Source organism: Doryrhamphus excisus, chromosome 12, assembly GCF_030265055.1.
Source record: "Doryrhamphus excisus isolate RoL2022-K1 chromosome 12, RoL_Dexc_1.0, whole genome shotgun sequence".
In the NCBI taxonomy this organism is placed as follows: Eukaryota; Metazoa; Chordata; class Actinopteri; order Syngnathiformes; family Syngnathidae; genus Doryrhamphus; species Doryrhamphus excisus.
In genome coordinates this window covers 19,222,793-19,241,398 of record NC_080477.1, presented here as the reverse complement: position 1 = coordinate 19,241,398, position 18,606 = coordinate 19,222,793, and the positions used below count along the sequence as shown (strand labels likewise).

Sequence of the window (18,606 nt, the reverse complement as noted above, 5' to 3'; positions counted from 1 at the left end):
AGTTATTTAAGTTATTCCATCACAAAGACTTTTACCCTTTTGATCTTGTAGTTTGGCTAGCCGCTATGCTTCTGTATGCTATTTATAAGACGCTCAGTTACAGTGCATCTTCCGACCAGATGGTGGCGGTAATGTGCCAGTCAGATGTTTAAACAAGCTCACAGAAGATCAGAAGAATAAATTCAAATACAACTCGCAATGGAGAAGTTTTTTAAAACGAAAAAATGAAGACAAAAGTGGTGCCAATTCCCCTCAAAAGTCTACATTTTTAGGTAAGTCCAATCCCGAGTTCATCAAGTAAGGCTTTGTAAATGGAAGGGAAGCGAGGCGGAAGGGCGAGCCCATTGTGTGGAGTGTTGCCTGACGCTATCTAACGCTTTAAAAGTCAAATCTAAATCTAAATATTGTTTTTATTAACAAGTCTGATTTAAGCCTTCACTTGCTTGATTTGTTCCATGAATTATTAGCAAAAGTGAAGATAATTAATAACAATCTTTGTGATGATGACATTTTATCGTGTCATGTTATTTATTCATTAAACTTAAGCTCGTTAGCTTGTTAAACTGTGAGTGGATTGTGATTTATTGAAAACAATGATTGTTTATTGTGATTTATCATTGAAAACAAATTAATGAGAGATGAGATAATGAGAAAAATCAAGCCTCGACGTCAAAAAGGTGACGTATACCCTGCTATATACTGTACCTGGTTTATTTAGACCTGAAGTGTCCACCAGAGGGCAGCATTACACAACCCATCTTTTAACAGCCATAAAACCAACCATGCAATTTGACAGTCTGTTTCCATAATTTTCATTATTAACCTCAAATTGCTTCCATGTTCTTGTAAAGTTAAAGTTTGGATGGAAGGTGGCTTTTTATTGAGTGAGCGTTCATTTCCTAGCAGGGCTTTGATGTAAATAATGCTGACTGCACTTTTTCAACTTATTTTAGGGGACCCAAACTTGTCATTTCTTTTGTTGGCAGCCTTGTGGTCATGTGTTCATTATCTGCTCTTCCAGCTTTTGACACCGACACTACAATTACACTCTCAGACGCACTGATTAATCCAACATGGAGGCTTTTTTTGTCAACAAAATGAAAAGAGCCTTCATTTGCGGACACTTTGCCAGGCAGCAGCTGCTTGTTTATGCAGATAGTCCACATTACAATAAGACGTTTCAATGGCCGCTTAAGTGTTCTCTTAACCTCTTGTGTACATCGCGCAGGGAAACAATAGAACAGAGCTATTCAGCTGAATTGGTCCGGGGGGCTGAGCTTCTCTATTCTTATTTTGTAGGTAATATCAACACAAGACTGCAATACATTTTGAATTTATACTTCATCAAATGTCAAACCAAGTCATTCTTGATATAATGGGAGCGCTTTGCTGTTTTTAAGGACCTACATTGGATCCACGCTAATCCCGGAACGGAATCCCCATGAATAACATATGGATATATAAACCAAAAGAAAGATTAGACTCCTTTCTTTCATCAGGGAAGACCATTCTTTAATAATCCATAGTAGAACAGAGGTAAGTTTCAGGAAAATATCAGTTCCCGACTACAAAAAACAGAGAAAACAGCTTCGCAGACTGGCACAACATCCAATTAAAAGCACAGAATGGGTACAAAATCATCACTGGTATGAGTCTGGAGTTCATTTTAGAGCAGGATTCGAACATAGCATCACCGTTTGGTGCTTGGGTAACATTATTGTGATAGCATGACTTAACAAATGTGCACATTAGCACTCAAAACAGACATAATAGCATCATCAGCCTTTATGCATTCACACACACAGTATCAGCATTTGGGAAGGATGAAGTGAAAGTCAAAGTTGGCACACAACTATGGTGCCTTCAAGGCCCGTTAAACAAGGTGGGACAGGTTGCTATAGAAACCCAATGAAACAAAATGACCTAAACTTAGGCTTACTACAGTAAACCTCGGATATATCGGATTCAATTGTTCCCACTGGTTTTGTCCGATATAAGCGAAATCCGTTACATGCGTATAGCGGAAAATGTCCGTTTTACGCATATACCGGATATAAATCCGATATAAATCGGATTTGATCCGTTATAAAAAGGCACTTCCTTGACTATGTTTCCAATGTACCTGGACGCGCAGGCAACGCTGCAAACGCTGCAAATGACGTCGTATAGCGGCCTGCCACGATTCGGCGAATCGGAGCGCCACGATGCGGCCATCCGATATATGCGAGGGAAATTTAATGGAAATGCATTGGAACGGGACTGGAGATTTTGTCCGAAATAGGCGAAATCCGTTATAAAAAATCCGATATATGCAATGAATTTTTATTGGAAATGCATTACAGAAAAATCGGTTCTTTTTTACCTGTCCGTTGTGAGCGAATTTCCGATATATCCGAGGTTTACTGTAACTGTATATTATTTTTCCAAATAAAATAACCACCTTTTGTAATATTTCTATTCAGTTGCATACAATTTGATGTCATTTGATTGCTTGAGAAGGTTTTTGGCCCCACCCACAGACCCCTGCTCTATATGATATGTTTTTATTTATTGTTGTATTTATTGTGTTAAACGATACCAAAGTGTAAGATAATGAGGTTTGTTTCTATCACCGAGTTCTATTGAAGTCAGTGAGTGTGACCAATCCCAGTGGACTGGGGGACTGTTTGGGTCGGAAGCAGGAAGTCCATGGTAACGCTGCAAAAAGAACCTCCTTCATGCCAAACAGTGGAGATGCCTTTTTACTTCCTGGTTGATATGCATCGTATATTTCAGTGGAACAGATGCAGGCTGAGTACTCCACCTTGGGGCAATTTTTTTTTTTGCCTTAAAACTGCATCAAATATGCTCTCTTTTATTGTGTAGTTGCATCATCACCTCTTGCACATACATATTTGGGAGTGAGTGGCCGGGTTGGGAAATAAAACATATAAATTCATACTGTATATTAAATACATTGATGTAACTTGGATCCGCTACCACACTTTTGGGTCCGGAACCACCAGTTGCGAATCACTGTTCAATGTCTCTGCAATATAGTCATCATTTAAACCATTTTTATTAATAATATTCTGTGAAGGTCTGTTACTGGATGTTATGTTTATGTAAGGTACATTTTTCCATTGTTCCCGCAATCTTCTATTCTCTCATCGCCATCCCGTAATCAATCACTGTCCTTTTTACTTGACGAGGAAGAGCAATAATAATAATAATAATAAAAAAACAAAACAACAACAAGAGGACTTGAGAGCGTCTGCGCCAGACACAAAACATAGGCTGTGGTAAATATTAAATTTAAAGGATTCCCAGATAAGGCGGCTTGAAAAATTGAGGCAGCACCCCATTCTTCTAGATAAGAGACGACGGAGCCATCTGGAGGCTGCGAGATAGCGAACTCCCACGCCAATGCGCGAGACCTCACTCTCATCCGCGGCGGTGAAAAGCATTGCCGACACTTTCATTATGTTAACTTCAGAAATGAACTCATTGGCATTCATTGCATGCGCTTTATTTTTTTTTTTGTGTGTGGCTTCATAAGCACACAAGGTTGCGGTACGGCCGGTCAGTCTTCATACTTAAACCCTGAAATGAGTGGAAAAGCACTGCTGATCACACCCACTATTAGAAACATATTGTTCCATAGATACATAAAAAGACGGCTTTTTTAATGTAATGCTATTGTCCAGCATTTCCTATGTAACAAACCATGTTGTTGAAATGTTGAATTACCATAGCCGCATTTTTGAGGGATCTCTTCGGGTCCTCAATAGGCGGCCTGCAGGCTACTGAAATATAAGTAGTGTTCATTTATGCAGTACTTCCTCTTCTCGGCAGTGGGCAGCAACGAGTCCTATGAGTCCTATGAAAAATATGATGGACTTTTACCAGAGACTGGACTACAAAATATACGTCACTTGCTCGGGTTTTGAACTATTTTATAGCATTTCTGACAACACAAGATACTAGATTGGGAATACCTTCGAATGGAACATTCATTCATTTATTTACCATACCATACATTTATACACCCTGGACTGGTGGCCAGCCAATCACAGGGCACATATAGACAAACAACCATTCACACTCACATTCATACCTATGGACAATTTGGAGTCGCTAATTAACCTAGCATGTTTTTGGAATGTGGGAGGAAACCGGAGTACCCGGAAAAAAAACGTGAAAAAAAATGTGAAGGTGGAATTGAACTCGGGTCTCCTAGCTGTGAGGCCTGTGCGCTAACCGCTCGAACATAATTATGACTTAATATTTTTATTATATTCCTGTAGCATTGTTTTCTGCAACTTAACGTTCCAAAAATGAAAATGTTGACTTCAAAAGACTTGACTTTAGATTTTAATATTTCAACTTTATTCTACTAAAATGACAATTTTATTGGATTTCTTTTTTTAATATTTAGTTTTTATTGTAAAATTACAAGTCTCACAGGGATATGCTGGAGCCTATCCCAGCTGTCTTCGGGCGAGATACGGGGTACACCCTGGACTGGTCGCCAGCCAATCACAGGGCACATATAGACAAACAACCATTCACACTCACATTCATACCTATGGACAATTTGGAGTCGCCAATTAACCTAGCATGTTTTTGGAATGTGGGAGGAAACCGGAGTACCCGGAGAAAACCCACGCATGCACGGGGAGAACATGCAAACTCCACACAGAGATGGCCGAGGTTGGAACTGAACCCTGGTCTCCTAGCTGTGAGGTCTGCGTGCTAACCACTTGACCACCGTGCAGCCCTGCAGTGTTACTGTTAAAACATTTGATTGCAATTGTTGCTGCTAAATACCAAATAAGATGTGACTTTGTTGATCCAATATTAGCAATATGTTTTAAAACATTCATTCATTTTAGACTGCTTATCTTCACGAGGGTCGTGGGGGTGCTGGAGCCTATCCTAGCTGTCTTCGGCGGGGAGAGGCGGGGTACACCCGGGACTGGTGGCCAGCCAATCACAGGGCACATATAGACAAACAACCATTCACACTCACATTCATACCTATGGACAATTTGGAGTCGCTAATTAACCTAGCATGTTTTTGGAATGTGGGAGGAAACCGGAGTACCCGGAGAAAACTGGGGAGATCGGGGGTCTGCGTGCTAACCACTCGACCACCGTGCAACCCCTGCTACAATTATTATTATTTTTATAATTATGATTACAATCCTTGCACCATCTGGAACGGATTAATGATGCTAACCAAGGTTCCACAGTAATGGTGATCAGTGGAAGAGTCAGCAAAGACTTTCAAGTAGCTAAGTAATATATCCTTTTTTTATTATTATTTCACCGACATTCTAAACATCATTTTGAAAAAGAGATTCTATTTGTCTCTGTACGGTCAATGTGTCGGAAACGCTTGAGCCTTGACCTCCATCCTGTTAAAAAACACACATCCCATTGATGATAAGACAAATGCATGTCATAATTTGAAATGTTGTCTTTTTCCTCCGCTATGAAAAAAAGTCTGCGCCGTTATTTCATCTATTCCCTCGCTCGGCTGAATTTGCAAAGCCACGATTGAAAAGAAAACTGGCGTGCTGATCTCACGATAAGGGGCGACGGCAGCAGTAAACTTTTTGGATGTAGCGTAGAAAAAGCTGATTTAATGACAAAGCTGTTGATAAGGATGCTGACGCTCCTGAACTGGCCCAGCCTGGCAGAGGAGCTCCCGGGGGCAGAAATACAGGCAGCGATTATCATTAAGATAACAACATAACATCACACAAACAGTGGAAAGGGAAGGATTAAAACTAAGGTTGACACTCTTTTCTCCTGCAACATACTTCCAGCCTGCAGGCCTACATACATCCTTCAAATGTAAATCGAATTATATTTCCTAAAAAGCTGCCGTAAAGAAAACAATACAATTGATTGTGAAAATGTTATCTTAATAATGAGTGCCTTCTTTTTTCCCCCACTTAATCCACCGTGCCTTTCGGGGATAATAACTTTGACAAGTGGAAGCTTTTTGCCATTGATCTTAATGAAAATCTGCAAACGCAGATGTCAGCATGCTTAAGTAAATTAATCAAAGTGACTGTGCAACCGCCGCGGCAACAAAGAGCGAGAAAAAAAAAAAAAAAAAGAAGTGCTGCATTTTAACACCAGATTGTCTTTTCCTCACATTTCACAACGCGGTCGGCGGACACTTGAACCAAACTTAATGATCATCTTTCCGGCACCTGAGGTTGAGAACGAAGCGCGGCGAAGCGGGAAGCAAAACGGCGTGTCCTCGAGGCTACCGAGAAGGTTATCACTCCAGGGTCATTCCGTTATCACTCCGTTAACAGCTTTTCATCCCGGAGCCTATAGGACAGTCGCTATGCAATGCAGGTCAAATTGATAAGTACGCAATTCCAAATCGACCTCCATCTGAATTCTGCCGAGGAAAGGGCAGGAAGGGAGGGGGGGGGGTATATTTAGGGGGGTAACGGCGTGGGGTTTACGTGAGTGAGACGGCAGATAAAACATAGTGACAAAAGTATTATCCCGGAGCTAAATCCGATGTGGCTGCAAAGATAATAGTGCGGCCGAGGTGTGTGGTTGGTTATTCCCAACCTGGGACTCTGTTACAGGAATATTATTTGCTTTCAAACAGGCAGTCAAGATGAATTTAGAGGAAATACAAGCCCCCTGACACTCCCACCTCCCCACCAAAAAAAATCATTATGTCCAGCTAGCAAAAAACCCAGCTTTGTGTGTGGTTAAATTTGTAATAAATTGAATATTTTCATAAAGAGAACATAAAAAAACTGTTTATGGTCTCCTAAATATGACTTTTACCATTATTAGAGCCCTTAAAATTAAATAAATAAAACCCCTATAGTTACATTTACACCTTTATTATCCAACATCATAGACATAATAATCACAATAAGCCATCTTGGATATAAGACTTAACTCAAACGTTAGCATGGCAGCTAACTTCCTGGTGTCTCTAAAAAGTAATGACACCAATACACTAGTGTAGAATACAACTTTATTGCCTCCGTTTGTGGTTTAAGGACAGACTCACGATACACGAAGCACAGAACATTCCCACAGGAGCTGCTGTCGGCCAAACTTCCAGCATCCGTGGAGAATTGGTCCAAAGAAAATTCCTTATGTTCTTTGATACTGAAAGTGGGTTTTGCACTTTTTATTCTGACTTAACATTTCATTTTGTTTGATTAGATTTATATAAAAAGAGCTAAAAAAAAAAATTCTGCGGACACTGCGAGAGATGGAAAATATAGCGTTTTGAAAAACAAGGATTTTATGGCATTATGAACCATAGCTACTTTAAACTTTGCGGTTAGCTGGGCTTGCTAGCTAATTTATTTCAACAAATCTACCCCTCAGTTCCAGTGGAGGGCTGCACGTCGGACTAGTGGTTAGCGCGCAGACCTCACAGCTAGGAGACCCGAGTTCAATTCCACCCTCAGCTATCTCTGTATGGAGTTTGCATGTTCTCCCCGTGTATGTGTGAGTTTTCGGGTACCGGGTACTCCGGTTTCCACCCACATTCCAAAAACATGCTAGGTTAATTGGCGACTCCAAATTGTCCATAGGTATGAATGTGAGTGTGAATGGTTGTTTGTCTATATGTGCCCTGTGATTGGCTGGCGACCAGTCCACAGTGTACAACCGCCTCTCGCCCGAAGACAGCTGGGATAGGCTCCAGCACCCCTGCGACCTTCGTGAGGAAAAGCGTTAGAAAATGCTAAATGCTAAAAACATAAATTTTACCTTGATCAAAGACGTGATTGTTGACAGACGGCGATTTAACATCGAGATCCACTCGAACACCAACTTCGAGTTATTGCTTGAATTCAATAGTGTTTTCTCGCCATCTTGATCAAAATGCTGGCGCTTGCAACTTTATTTGGTTATATATTTTGCAGGCGTGATCAAATAAAAGCAGTGACTTGTTAAATTAGCAAATAACTATAAAGTCAACCACTGATGACATCATAGGTTTCCCATTCAAGGAAAAGTGCACTTTAAAAAAAAAAAAATGTTGCCCATCATTCACAATCGTCATGAGACATCAATACACGTCTTTCTTTTTTCTGTGCCTTCTAAAGATATACAAACAAAGAGACAGCTCATTACCGCACGTAATGGCATACACATATTCCGCCTATGAAGCCTTCTGAAGAAGACTCCAAAAAGCAGCCACAGTACTCCATTTACGTGTATAATGTGGCATGAATACTAACCAAGCAATGGCGACATTGTTATTATCATTATTATTATTATTATTATTATTAACATTGTTGCATCGATCGAACTACGTTTCAGTGTTACGTGAAATCAATGCGCCCAGCAAGGTAGTTCTCTTAATGCTATAACTGACCAAAATATGACAAAATACTGTAAATATCATAAATGTATGCGTTATTACATGGTCACAACATTGTTGGAGGTTGTTAGAGGTGTTATAATAGCGGTCTTTAAATGTGTCTCATTACATTCAGTAATGAGGTGACTCTATTTTATCTGTTTTTATACCTTTAGAACGGACAGAAAGGAGAAAGACGTGTGATCATGTCTGGAAAAAGGATTGTAGATTCATTCATTCATTCATTCATTTTCTACCACTTATCCGGCGGGGTACACCCTGGACTGGTGGCCAGCCAATCACAGGGCACATATAGACAAACAACCATTCACACTCACATTCATACCTATGGACAATTTGGAGTCGCTAATTAACCTAGCATGCTTTTGGAATGTGGGAGGAAACTGGAGTACCCGGAGAATATGCAGACTCCACACAGAGATGACGGAGGATGGGATTGAACTCGGGTTTCCTAGCTGTGAGGTCTGCGTGCGAACCACTCGTCCGCCGTGCAGCCCGGGGTTGTGGTTGATTTAATTAGTGCAGTTTTCCTTTAAGAACACAGGCTCATGCAGTGTATTAACAATATGTATGCAAACCGACTGAAGCTAAATTTTTTATCGTATTTTTTGACGATAAACGAAAAACACATGAGCTAACTATATCTAAAAATGAACATTACTGCTTCTCTCTGCTTTTCTGCTTCATGGCTGCAGGTCATTGGTGTGTTTGAGTGACAAATCTCGACACCCCAATTATCAGACAATCATAAACAATATTAGACCACCCTTGTTTCTTCAGTGTATTGATCCATTTTAATGGCTGCTACAATTAAAGGTACATTTGTTGGCACAGATATGATGACAACAAAAACAGCTCTTAAGAGTTCCATGGTTTCATGGTTTTCTCGATCACCAAAATCAGTTCTTACATGAATAACGATTTGGTATTTGGCGTTGTACTGCCAAAAATATAAAACAAGGTCCCTTTCCTTGTACCAGGCATTAAAATGAACACAAAACTGAAGGAACAAAGTGGTGTAATAATTTTTACCATGACAATATGTCTGCTACAAACAAAAATGTACTAATGTCTTTGTCCTTTTTGCAACACTCGACACCCCAATTATCAGACAATCTGTCTTTTTCAGATATACAGTCATAAAACAATATTAAACCACCCTTGTTTCTTCAGTGTATTGATCCATTTTAATGGCTGCTACAATTAGAGGGGCATTTGTTGGCACAGGTATGACGACAACAAAAACAGCTCATAAGAGTTCCATGGTTTTCTCGATCACCAAAATCAGTTCTTACATGAATAACGATTTGGTATTTGGTGTTGTACTGCCAAAAAAATAAAACAAGGTCCTTTTCCTTGTACCAGGCATTAAAATGAACAAGAAACTGAAGGAACAAAGTGGTGTAATAATTTTTACCATGACAATATGTCTGCTACAAACAAAAATGTACTGATGTCTTTGTCCTTATTGCAACATTGTGACGCCGGTTTTCTTTTCAATTGCAAATTGAGCCATGCGGAGAATAGATAAAATATCGCAGAGGCTTTTCCGTCGGGGAGGGGAAAAAACATTTAATATTCAGACAAATACAAATTGACATGTTTTGCATTTGTCTTATCGTCAATGGCTTTTAAGCTGCTTGTCTTTGTGGTCTGGGTTCTACTGAAAAGCGTTGCTCTATGGGCGCAAAACAGTTACTTTGCAGTTCATGGCTTTTTTTTTTTTGTTCTCTAACTTAAGTCATTCTGTTTAAGGGTTTGTATCACGGACAAGATGACAATTGTGGTCCCTAGCTGTATGTACAGAAGGCAAGCTTTGAAACGCCAACAGTCCGGACTGACCTCCCAAGGCTGCAATTGGTACTTAATTCTTGTGAGAAAGCACTGTTCTGTCTGACTGACTGTTCTGATTGTCTCAGCGTTGTGCTTGAGCGGAGGGCAGCTCCAAATGAACTCTTCGGATCCAATACCCCCCCACCCCACCATGCACTGTTGACATCCAGTCAGTGCGGGGGGAGGACTGAGACCCCCTCTCCGGAACACACCCGCTTACACAGCGGGAAACTGCTGAGCGGCGAAGGTGTGAGAGGTCTCTTAAATGCTGACTGCGTGCCGCCGTCCCTCTCTTCCCACAATGCACCCAGAGTCTCCGGGGGTTGGTAGCCCGGCTCCCGGGGGTCCAGAGGATCTTTGGAGAGGAGGATGCTGATGGAGGGCACGGTTCTGTGCACGGTCATCTCCGACGTCCCCCCGTCGGTGTTCTCCCACACCTCTTTCACCACCTTGTACTGCAGCTTGGTCAGCTGGTGCAACGAGCCCACTTTTCGCTTCATGATCTCGGCGCAGGTGATGGTCTTGGTGACGGCACGCCCTGACCCGGTGAAGACCACTTGCCTCAACCCGCTGCCTTCTCCGCCTCCACCGTCTCCGCCTTGCATCCGCGCCATGGCGAACCCCATCAAGTTACGGATCTTACTCCCTTCTTTCACCCGCATCTCCAGCACCCCAGAAGCCAGTCCAGGGAAGGGGCATGGACTGTTCTCCTCGGTCCTGCAGACTTTCTTGAAGCCTTCCTGCCCCAGTTTGAGAGCAGGCGGTGGGACTGGTAAGGGTGGCGGCACCCCAGACGCCAGTCCGGGGAAGGGGCATGGACTGTTCTCCTCGGTCCTGCAGACTTTCTTGAAGCCTTCCTGCCCCAGTTTGAGAGCAGTGGGTGGGACTGGTAAGGGTGGCGGCACCCCAGACGCCAGTCCGGGGAAGGGGCATGGATTGTTCTCTTCGGTCCTGCAGACTTTCTTGAAGCCTTCCTGCCCCAGTTTGAGAGCAGGGGGTGGGACTGGTAAGGGTGGCGGCACTTTAAAAGAATTTGAAACATCGTTTGCCACTTTGGGCAAGCTTACATCGGTACAAACTTGACCCTGGTACGTAGGATAGGCCCCGAAGACTTGACCATTCTCCATTTGAATCTTTGTGTTTACTTCCAGTCCAGGGTAAGGCTTGAAGGTGCCCCCGGTCAGGAAGTGACCACTGACCACTCCGTCCCCTGTGAACATTACTCCTGTCTTTATAGTGTAGCTAAAAATCCTGAATTTTTCAACTCAACTCCAGATCTTTTTTCCATATTTTTTTTTCTCCAGTTCAGAGCTCTAAAGTTTCACAAGTTATCCCCCCCCCCACTTAGAGCAATATCAATGCAGTCTTTCATGCAGACGACTCAGAAAGAGCTGGCGAATTAAGATAAACGCCCGGGCTGCTGAATCAAAAGCACCGTCGAGACCATTCATGATGTTCTTTAAAGAGCATCTCCATTTCTTTAGAGTGAGGGACCGTCAGGAAAGTACTCTGGGGGACAGATAAATAAAATAAAAATAAAACAAACACTCTGAATTCTATATGCAGCTCTAACTTTTCCAAAGACAAGGAAGATTCCACCTTTAAAGTGATGCAGTCCAGTCCAATTCAATCCGTTCGGTAGTTTCTTTTAAGAGTCTTTCTGTGGTCCGGTTCTTGAATTCCGGCATCTCTTTTAGACTTTTGCCTCGGAGTTCCGCACCTGGAGGTTCCCCCCTCCACCGGAGCTCTGCTTCGTCTCCAGTGATGCAAGGACGTAAAAGTCTGTTGTGCTCCCCACAAAGAGACATAAGGGACAGGAGCTGCTTCACCAATGCTCACAGGAGGAGTGTCTGCATGGCCGAGAGTGGGGCAGACGGAGGGGTGGGGTGGGTGGGTATGAGGGAAAGAGAAGGCAACCCTCTTAAAGGCGCAGAGCTTTTCATCTTTTTGACGAGGACGCCGTCCCCCACTGATGCCAGCTTGCCGTGTCCCTTTAAGAGCGCTGCACATATCCCCGTACAACTTTGTCAAATCTCTTTTAGAGGACATTCCAGTCTTCAATGTACATGACTGATTAAATCTGAGTGCTGGTGGAGAGACTCAGTCAACCTTTTCATAAAAAAAAAAAAAAAAAAAAAGCATTTTGGGCCCTGAAACAATGAATTAAATTAATCAGTGCCATAATTGAAAACATCCTTCAAAAGGGCCAAGTGAAAGTCAGCGGCGTTAAATTGCGGTGCACTTAGCCTCTAACTTATGATGAGATGTTTGCGGCCGTTGGAATTTACATAATGCAACATTAATAGCTGTACGCTGCGGCCTTAGAATCTCATGAAAACGCAACGCACAACCAAAAAGAGCACAGAAGGCAGTCTTTGGTTTGATTGATTGATAAATGAGGGTCTTTAATGGGCTTTCCGTCTCCAGCGGGGGGCGCTGCCTGGCTGGATGGCTGGCTGCCTGGCTGGCTTCTTGCACCCAGACAGGCCCAGACAGCTGTAACGTGGCCCTAATCAGCCCAGGCTCCCCCTGTTGACAGGTGGATTTGTTTTTTTGTGGGTGTGACTGACAGATTGGAAAATAGGTAAGGACGGCCCACTGAGGCTGAACTTATAAGGCCAAGACAGAGGCCGACAAGACGTAACTAGCTTCTACTAAGTACATCTCACGGTAAACAATGGTGTCCAGGCGCGGGGTATATGAGCGTCATTTACAAGAATACGCCTCTTATATTGGATTTATGCTAATGAGAGAATCGAAGCTTCTGCCTCCGTGTCACCCTCAAATGCCCCCCCCCCCTTCTCACCTTACCTTTGCTGACCTTTGACACCTCTCCTTCCTGTTACGACTACTCCAAAATCTGCAAGCTTCACTGTTTTTATAGTTATACTTAACAATAGCTTTCTACTATTATTCTTATTTTAGAGGCACTATACCAAGGGTGGCCAAACTGCAGCCTGGGGGCCATATATGGACCATGACTTTTTTTTTTTATCAAAGCTCAGCATATTCTACGAAATAATAATAAAAAAAAACAATAAATGGGGAAATATTAGGAGAATTATGTCATAACATTAAGAGAGAAAAACAGCACAATGTTGACATATGAGACTATATTTTTTTTTCTTAATTTGTTTCAGACATGCATACTATGTTACATTAATGTTTCTCACATATACACTTACAATACAATACACTTGCAATATCTATTTATATACTTACATATGTACACACATATACACACACACATATATACACATGCAGCATACATACATATACATACACATATGTATACATATATGTACACACATAGATAGACTTTGTTTATTGTCATTACACAAAAACACAAAAAATTTCGTAATAATAATACTGTGGAGACTAAATAGATGTACAACAAAGTACAACGTAAACAGTAAATTGCACAAATTATTTAAATAATTTTGAATAACCAGAGGAAAGTTGACCACACAAAAAAAGTGTAATGTAAAAAGAAAAACTTCAGACTAATAATATGTTTGTCACCCATAAAATAAAGTTTAATTGCAGGCTAATTTTTTTCCCCAAAATAGCTAACAAATATCTCATGATAGCAATACAGATTGGTTTAAAACATGTAAATAAAAGCAAAGAGAAAGACATATTACGGCAAAAATAACATTTATGAATTCCGCATTACCTTACCTTTTATTACTATACTATAATCTCTGTTTTAAAGGGTCAGTCCGGATCCCATATTGTGTCCGTTTAAATACTTGTGTACATAGTTGACATGAAAATAATGTAGAATATGATGATAATCGGTTGAAGAAGTGATTGTTTGATCAATGTGTTGCCATTATTGTGGGGGAAAAAAAAAAATCTCTTTTGTTGCTGTTTTTTTTTTTTTTTTTTTCCCAAGCAGAAAAGAAGGAAGACATAGCATGATAGAAGGGGAGGGAGGGAGTGTTTTTAAGCGCCCGCCACCAAAGTGATCATTCTGTTGTTTGGGGGAAATTACTCTCATCAGTCATACGGAGATGCACAGCTGCCTACGGGGATGTGGTAATGTCACTGCGTAATAAAGCGTGTGTGTGTGTGTGTGTGTAACAAGAGAGCAAAAAAATAGTATAGCAGGAGGGCAGCGGGTGAGAGAAGTCTAATTTAACCACAGAGAGCTTTAAATTGATGATGACGGCAGCTCTGTAATCATCTGTATTTACCGCATCATTTTGGCGCGTCGTTTATTGCGTGTCACGTCGGGAACCTGTTTGCACAGCAATGTGATTGATGAACACACTTGCTGCACACATGCAGACTGTGTTTTGTTTTGTTTTTTTTAGTTTCGGAAAGAAAACCAAACTGTTCTCTAGACAGCTTTGTGAACAACAACAACAACAAAAAAAAAAAGATTTTTCCAAAGTGCTGTGTATTGACCTTTTTTGAGGTGAGTGTTCGCCCCCCCACCGCCACCCCCCGCCCCTCCCTTGTAAGTGGCTTCATTTAATGACGGGGAGAGGAGGCGGCGGTAGCGGTGGGCGCTCACGCTTGGTCACTCACTCCTTCACAATTCCTCCGCAGAGCTGTTGTTGCTCTCGTAGCGAAGCTCCAAGCACTTACACCTCACTTCATCTGACCTTGGCTCTCGTATCGCTGACATTCAGTCCTCAAAAGAAGAGCAGACAAAGGCTTTTTGGCTCATCTCAGCTAGCATTTAAAGCAGGGGTCTCAAACTTGCGGCCCGCGGGCCGCATTTGGCCCGCGAGACGCTACTTTGAGGCCCCCCCCACCCCACCTTGATACCAAAGTTTTAAAGCTGTGTGCACACCGGACACAATTAACATGATTTTGCCCCGCCCATACTGTTACCCCGCCCTGTTTTGCTTTGGATTAGCAATGAAGCTAAAGGCTTATATGACGCTGGGTACAAATAAATGCAGGAAATGATTTGGAATAAAACACGTCAAGATAAAGCATCTCATCAAACATGTTGTTAAAGTTACAGATGGAACTGAGTATGATGCTAACTTGCTAACTTGCTAATTGGGTCAAATTATTAAGTTTCATTAATGTTCATGTTAAAGGTTAAATAACTGTTAATACTGTACATTTGAATCTGAAAAAAATAATTTCTCTACCAACTGTATGTGGTTTCTTACGTTTTTCTTATTTGCTGTTTTATTATTATTTTACTTATTTATTACTGATTGATTGATTTATTGTCTTTATTCTTAATTTGTTTATTTATTTTGTGTATAGAAAAATAAAAATTAATATATTTGAGAACAGTGGAATGTTTTATCAGAAATTTTGGTGTGGAAAACCGGAACCAAAGTACTGAAAAAGTGTAGGGCAGGGGTCGGCAACCTTTACTATGAAAAGAGCCATTTCACCCACTTGCCCACTAAAGAAAAATAGCCTGGAGCCGCAAAACGTTGTATGTTTAAAACAACATTGGAGGGGAAAAAAAAGACGAGTTGGAGTACTCTTGCTAGTACTGGAGATAAACTTTTGTTTTTAAATGAGCTCTAATTTATTTTTTAGAATCGTCAAATAACTCATTAATAATAATTAATAACTCAAATAACTCAAAGTATTACTCATTTCCCTTCATGTTAACCTGTCAGAGAGAACTGGATAGCATCCTGTCTGCTCATTCAGTCACCAGTCAGAACTCAGTCAGGATGCATTCATGGTCTCACACAAAGTTGGATTTTTGTAAACTCATAACAAAGACGTGCATTTTCACCACACGGGTGCTAAAAAATATTCAAGCATTGCAAAGGGAGCCGCAACAAAGAGGCTGGAGAGCCACATGCGGCTCTGGAGCCGCGGGTTGCTGACCCCTGGTGTAGGGTATAGCAGAAGCAAAAGCATTGAAGATAGTCTCTTTTTAATTGTTTTTTTTTCCAGTTTTTAATAAATGCTTTTTGGGTTTTTTTGAAAACCTGATGCGGCCCGGCTTCACCCAGAACCTAGGTCCGGTGGCCCCCAGGTAAATTGAGTTTGAGACCCCTGATTTAAAGCAATGACAAGAGGTTTTGTTTCCCTCCCTGAGTCCCAAATTGTTGTTTTTTTATGACGTGTTTTGGATTAAACATAGTTGGATCATTTTAGCAAGCAACAATGTTGACAACAGCACACAACAACAACTAAGATTTGTGGTTTCTTAGTATTTAAAATACATTTTCTCCATAGGAAATAATGAAATTAGAATAAATCATAGTATGAGATACCAAAAGAGCTTCCTTCAACTAATGTTGGTAACTATATTTTATAAAGCTAATTCAGGTGCCACCCATTTATCTTCTTCTGCTTATCCGAGGTCCGGTCATGGGGGCAGGAGCCCAAGTAGGGAAGTCCAGACTTCGCTACTTCGTACACCTTCTCCCTGTTAATCCCGAGGTATTCCCAGGAATGATGAGACATAGTCTCTCCAAGGTGTCCTCGGTCTTCCCTGAGGACTCCTACCGGATTACATGTCCCCGAGACACCCCATCTAGCGCCTCTCAATGCAAGTTTCAATTGGCCACCTTACATAGGAAACTCATTTCGGTTCCGTGTACCCATGATCTTGACCTTTTGGTCGCTACCCAAATATCATGATCATAGGTGAGGGTAGGAATGTAGATGGAACGGTTGGTTGTCCACAACTGCAGAGACAAACATGCCTGTTGATCTTGGACCCTGAGGGACGTAAACTCCTACGTATATTGTAGAAGGATCACTCAGAGAACCATGGACTCGGACTTGTAGTTGCTGATTCTCATCCCAGCCACTTCACACTCGGCTGCGAACCGATCCGGTGAGAGTTGAAGGTCACTGCTCAATGAAGTTTGCAGGACCACATCATCTGTAAAAAAAAAAAAAAAAAAACAGGACCAATCCTGAAGCCATCAAAATGGAACCCCTCAACGCCGTGGCTGTGCAATTGGAAATGAAAATTCTATTCATAAAAGTAATGAACGGAATCCGTGACAAAGGGCAGCCTTAGTAGAGTCCGACCCCCACTGGATGGAATTGGAATATTCGGGTCCATGTATACGTGGCTATTGGAGTAGGTGTCCCTTCTGTAATCTGATGAAGACTACTGTTTTTAGTGTCAAAAACATGCCAAAAGTCAACATTCGAGCACACATTTAACATAGGAAATATGCATTTCTGTTTAATTTTTCACCGCGAAAATAATGTCAAGCATTTTAAGCTCAAACGACTTCATTCAGTTTCATTGCTTCAACTTTTATTTTTTAATAGTCATCATTTTTTGTGTTTGTTTGTGCATGCTTTAGTCTAGTTATATCGCTGTTGTTGTTGCTGTTATGCTGCGTCGTCAGCGCTGCACATAAGCTTGTCGTCGCCTCGCCCCCCCCCCGCCCCCGACAGCCGGTCACTCACTTTACGTTAACCGCAAGTGTTTTCACGGTCATCAAACAACGGTGGCCTGGAGGCGCTCATTTTCGCTCCGTGTGGCGCCCGCCCTGCAGCTCGGTTCTGCCCCACAAATTCACAGCCGGCCCCCTTTGGTTGAAGGAGAAGGAGGGCTCACAACACACACACACACACTTGCATATGCACACAGCCTCTGGATAGGGATGTACACACACACACACACACACTTGGGGGAAAAAAGTATACGCTCAGCATAAGGAAGGCTGTTGGAGCAATTACAGAAACATGGCAGAACACGACGAAGCAGGCCACACTATCAGAGGGGGAAATAGAGTGAGTGAAGGAAAAATGATGACGCCATTAATAACGTTGATGCTTGGCGGCGCTGAGGGGAGAGGCGGGGGTGGATGACCCTCCTCGCCTTTTTCTCTGTGACAGCACTTTGAGGTCCAAATGGTTGTGTATTAGATTTTTTTTTTTTTTTTTTACTGGGACATTTTAAGGGTGAAAAAAAAAACACTTTATATGAAAGCACTAAATGATATGTGAGATGTTTTCCTGTCACTCATGCATCCATGAAATGACATGAGGTCGTGTTTTGGTGTCACTCATGCACACGTTCTTCAATGACACTCAGCGTTTTTTGTTTTTTTTTGTGCCCTTGTGCAAAAGTGTTCACATTCACACCTGCTCCTTTTGGATGCGACTTTTCCCTCGGCACCGCATTGCAGATGCGAAAGGGAAGTTTCATGGACACGAGACTCCAACATAGGAGAGATAGTGAACAAACGTAATCGACGCAATCATGCAGGAAGTGATATGGCATACCAATCACAATTCATCCCAGTCGGATTTGTTCGATATCTTTTAACCGTTTTTTTTCCCATAGGAAATAATATAAATATTAATACTGTATTATCTGTACCAACATCAAACTGTCACCAACTGTTACTTCTCATGTGAAAATTTTAAATAATATATTTTACATTTACTATTAATCATTTATTGGCGCGGAGACCTGTTGACTTTTGCCGTTTGTG

General features: G+C 41.7%; 1 protein-coding gene and 1 long non-coding RNA gene across 2 annotated transcripts in view; one reads left to right on the top strand and one right to left on the bottom strand.

The window, feature by feature from the left end:
• Window positions 1-162: 162 nt before the first annotated feature.
• The window catches only part of LOC131139402 (uncharacterized), a 109,058-nt gene continuing 90,614 nt past the window's right edge, over window positions 163-18,606 (top strand). Inside the window, exon 1 of the long non-coding RNA XR_009132244.1 lies at window positions 163-272. This is a non-coding gene — a long non-coding RNA (uncharacterized LOC131139402). The remainder of the gene's footprint in view (window positions 273-18,606) is intronic.
• Window positions 8,868-12,071, bottom strand: LOC131139401 (uncharacterized). The gene has a single exon (XM_058089015.1). The coding sequence runs from the start codon at window positions 11,419-11,421 to the stop codon at window positions 10,372-10,374; it is 1,050 nt and encodes a 349-aa protein (XP_057944998.1). The 5' UTR covers window positions 11,422-12,071; the 3' UTR covers window positions 8,868-10,371.

Bases quoted from the DNA above. Each gene is read 5' to 3' on its own strand.
- LOC131139401 (XM_058089015.1), bottom strand. From the start codon at position 11,421: ATGTTCACAGGGGACGGAGTGGTCAGTGGTCACTTCCTGACCGGGGGC.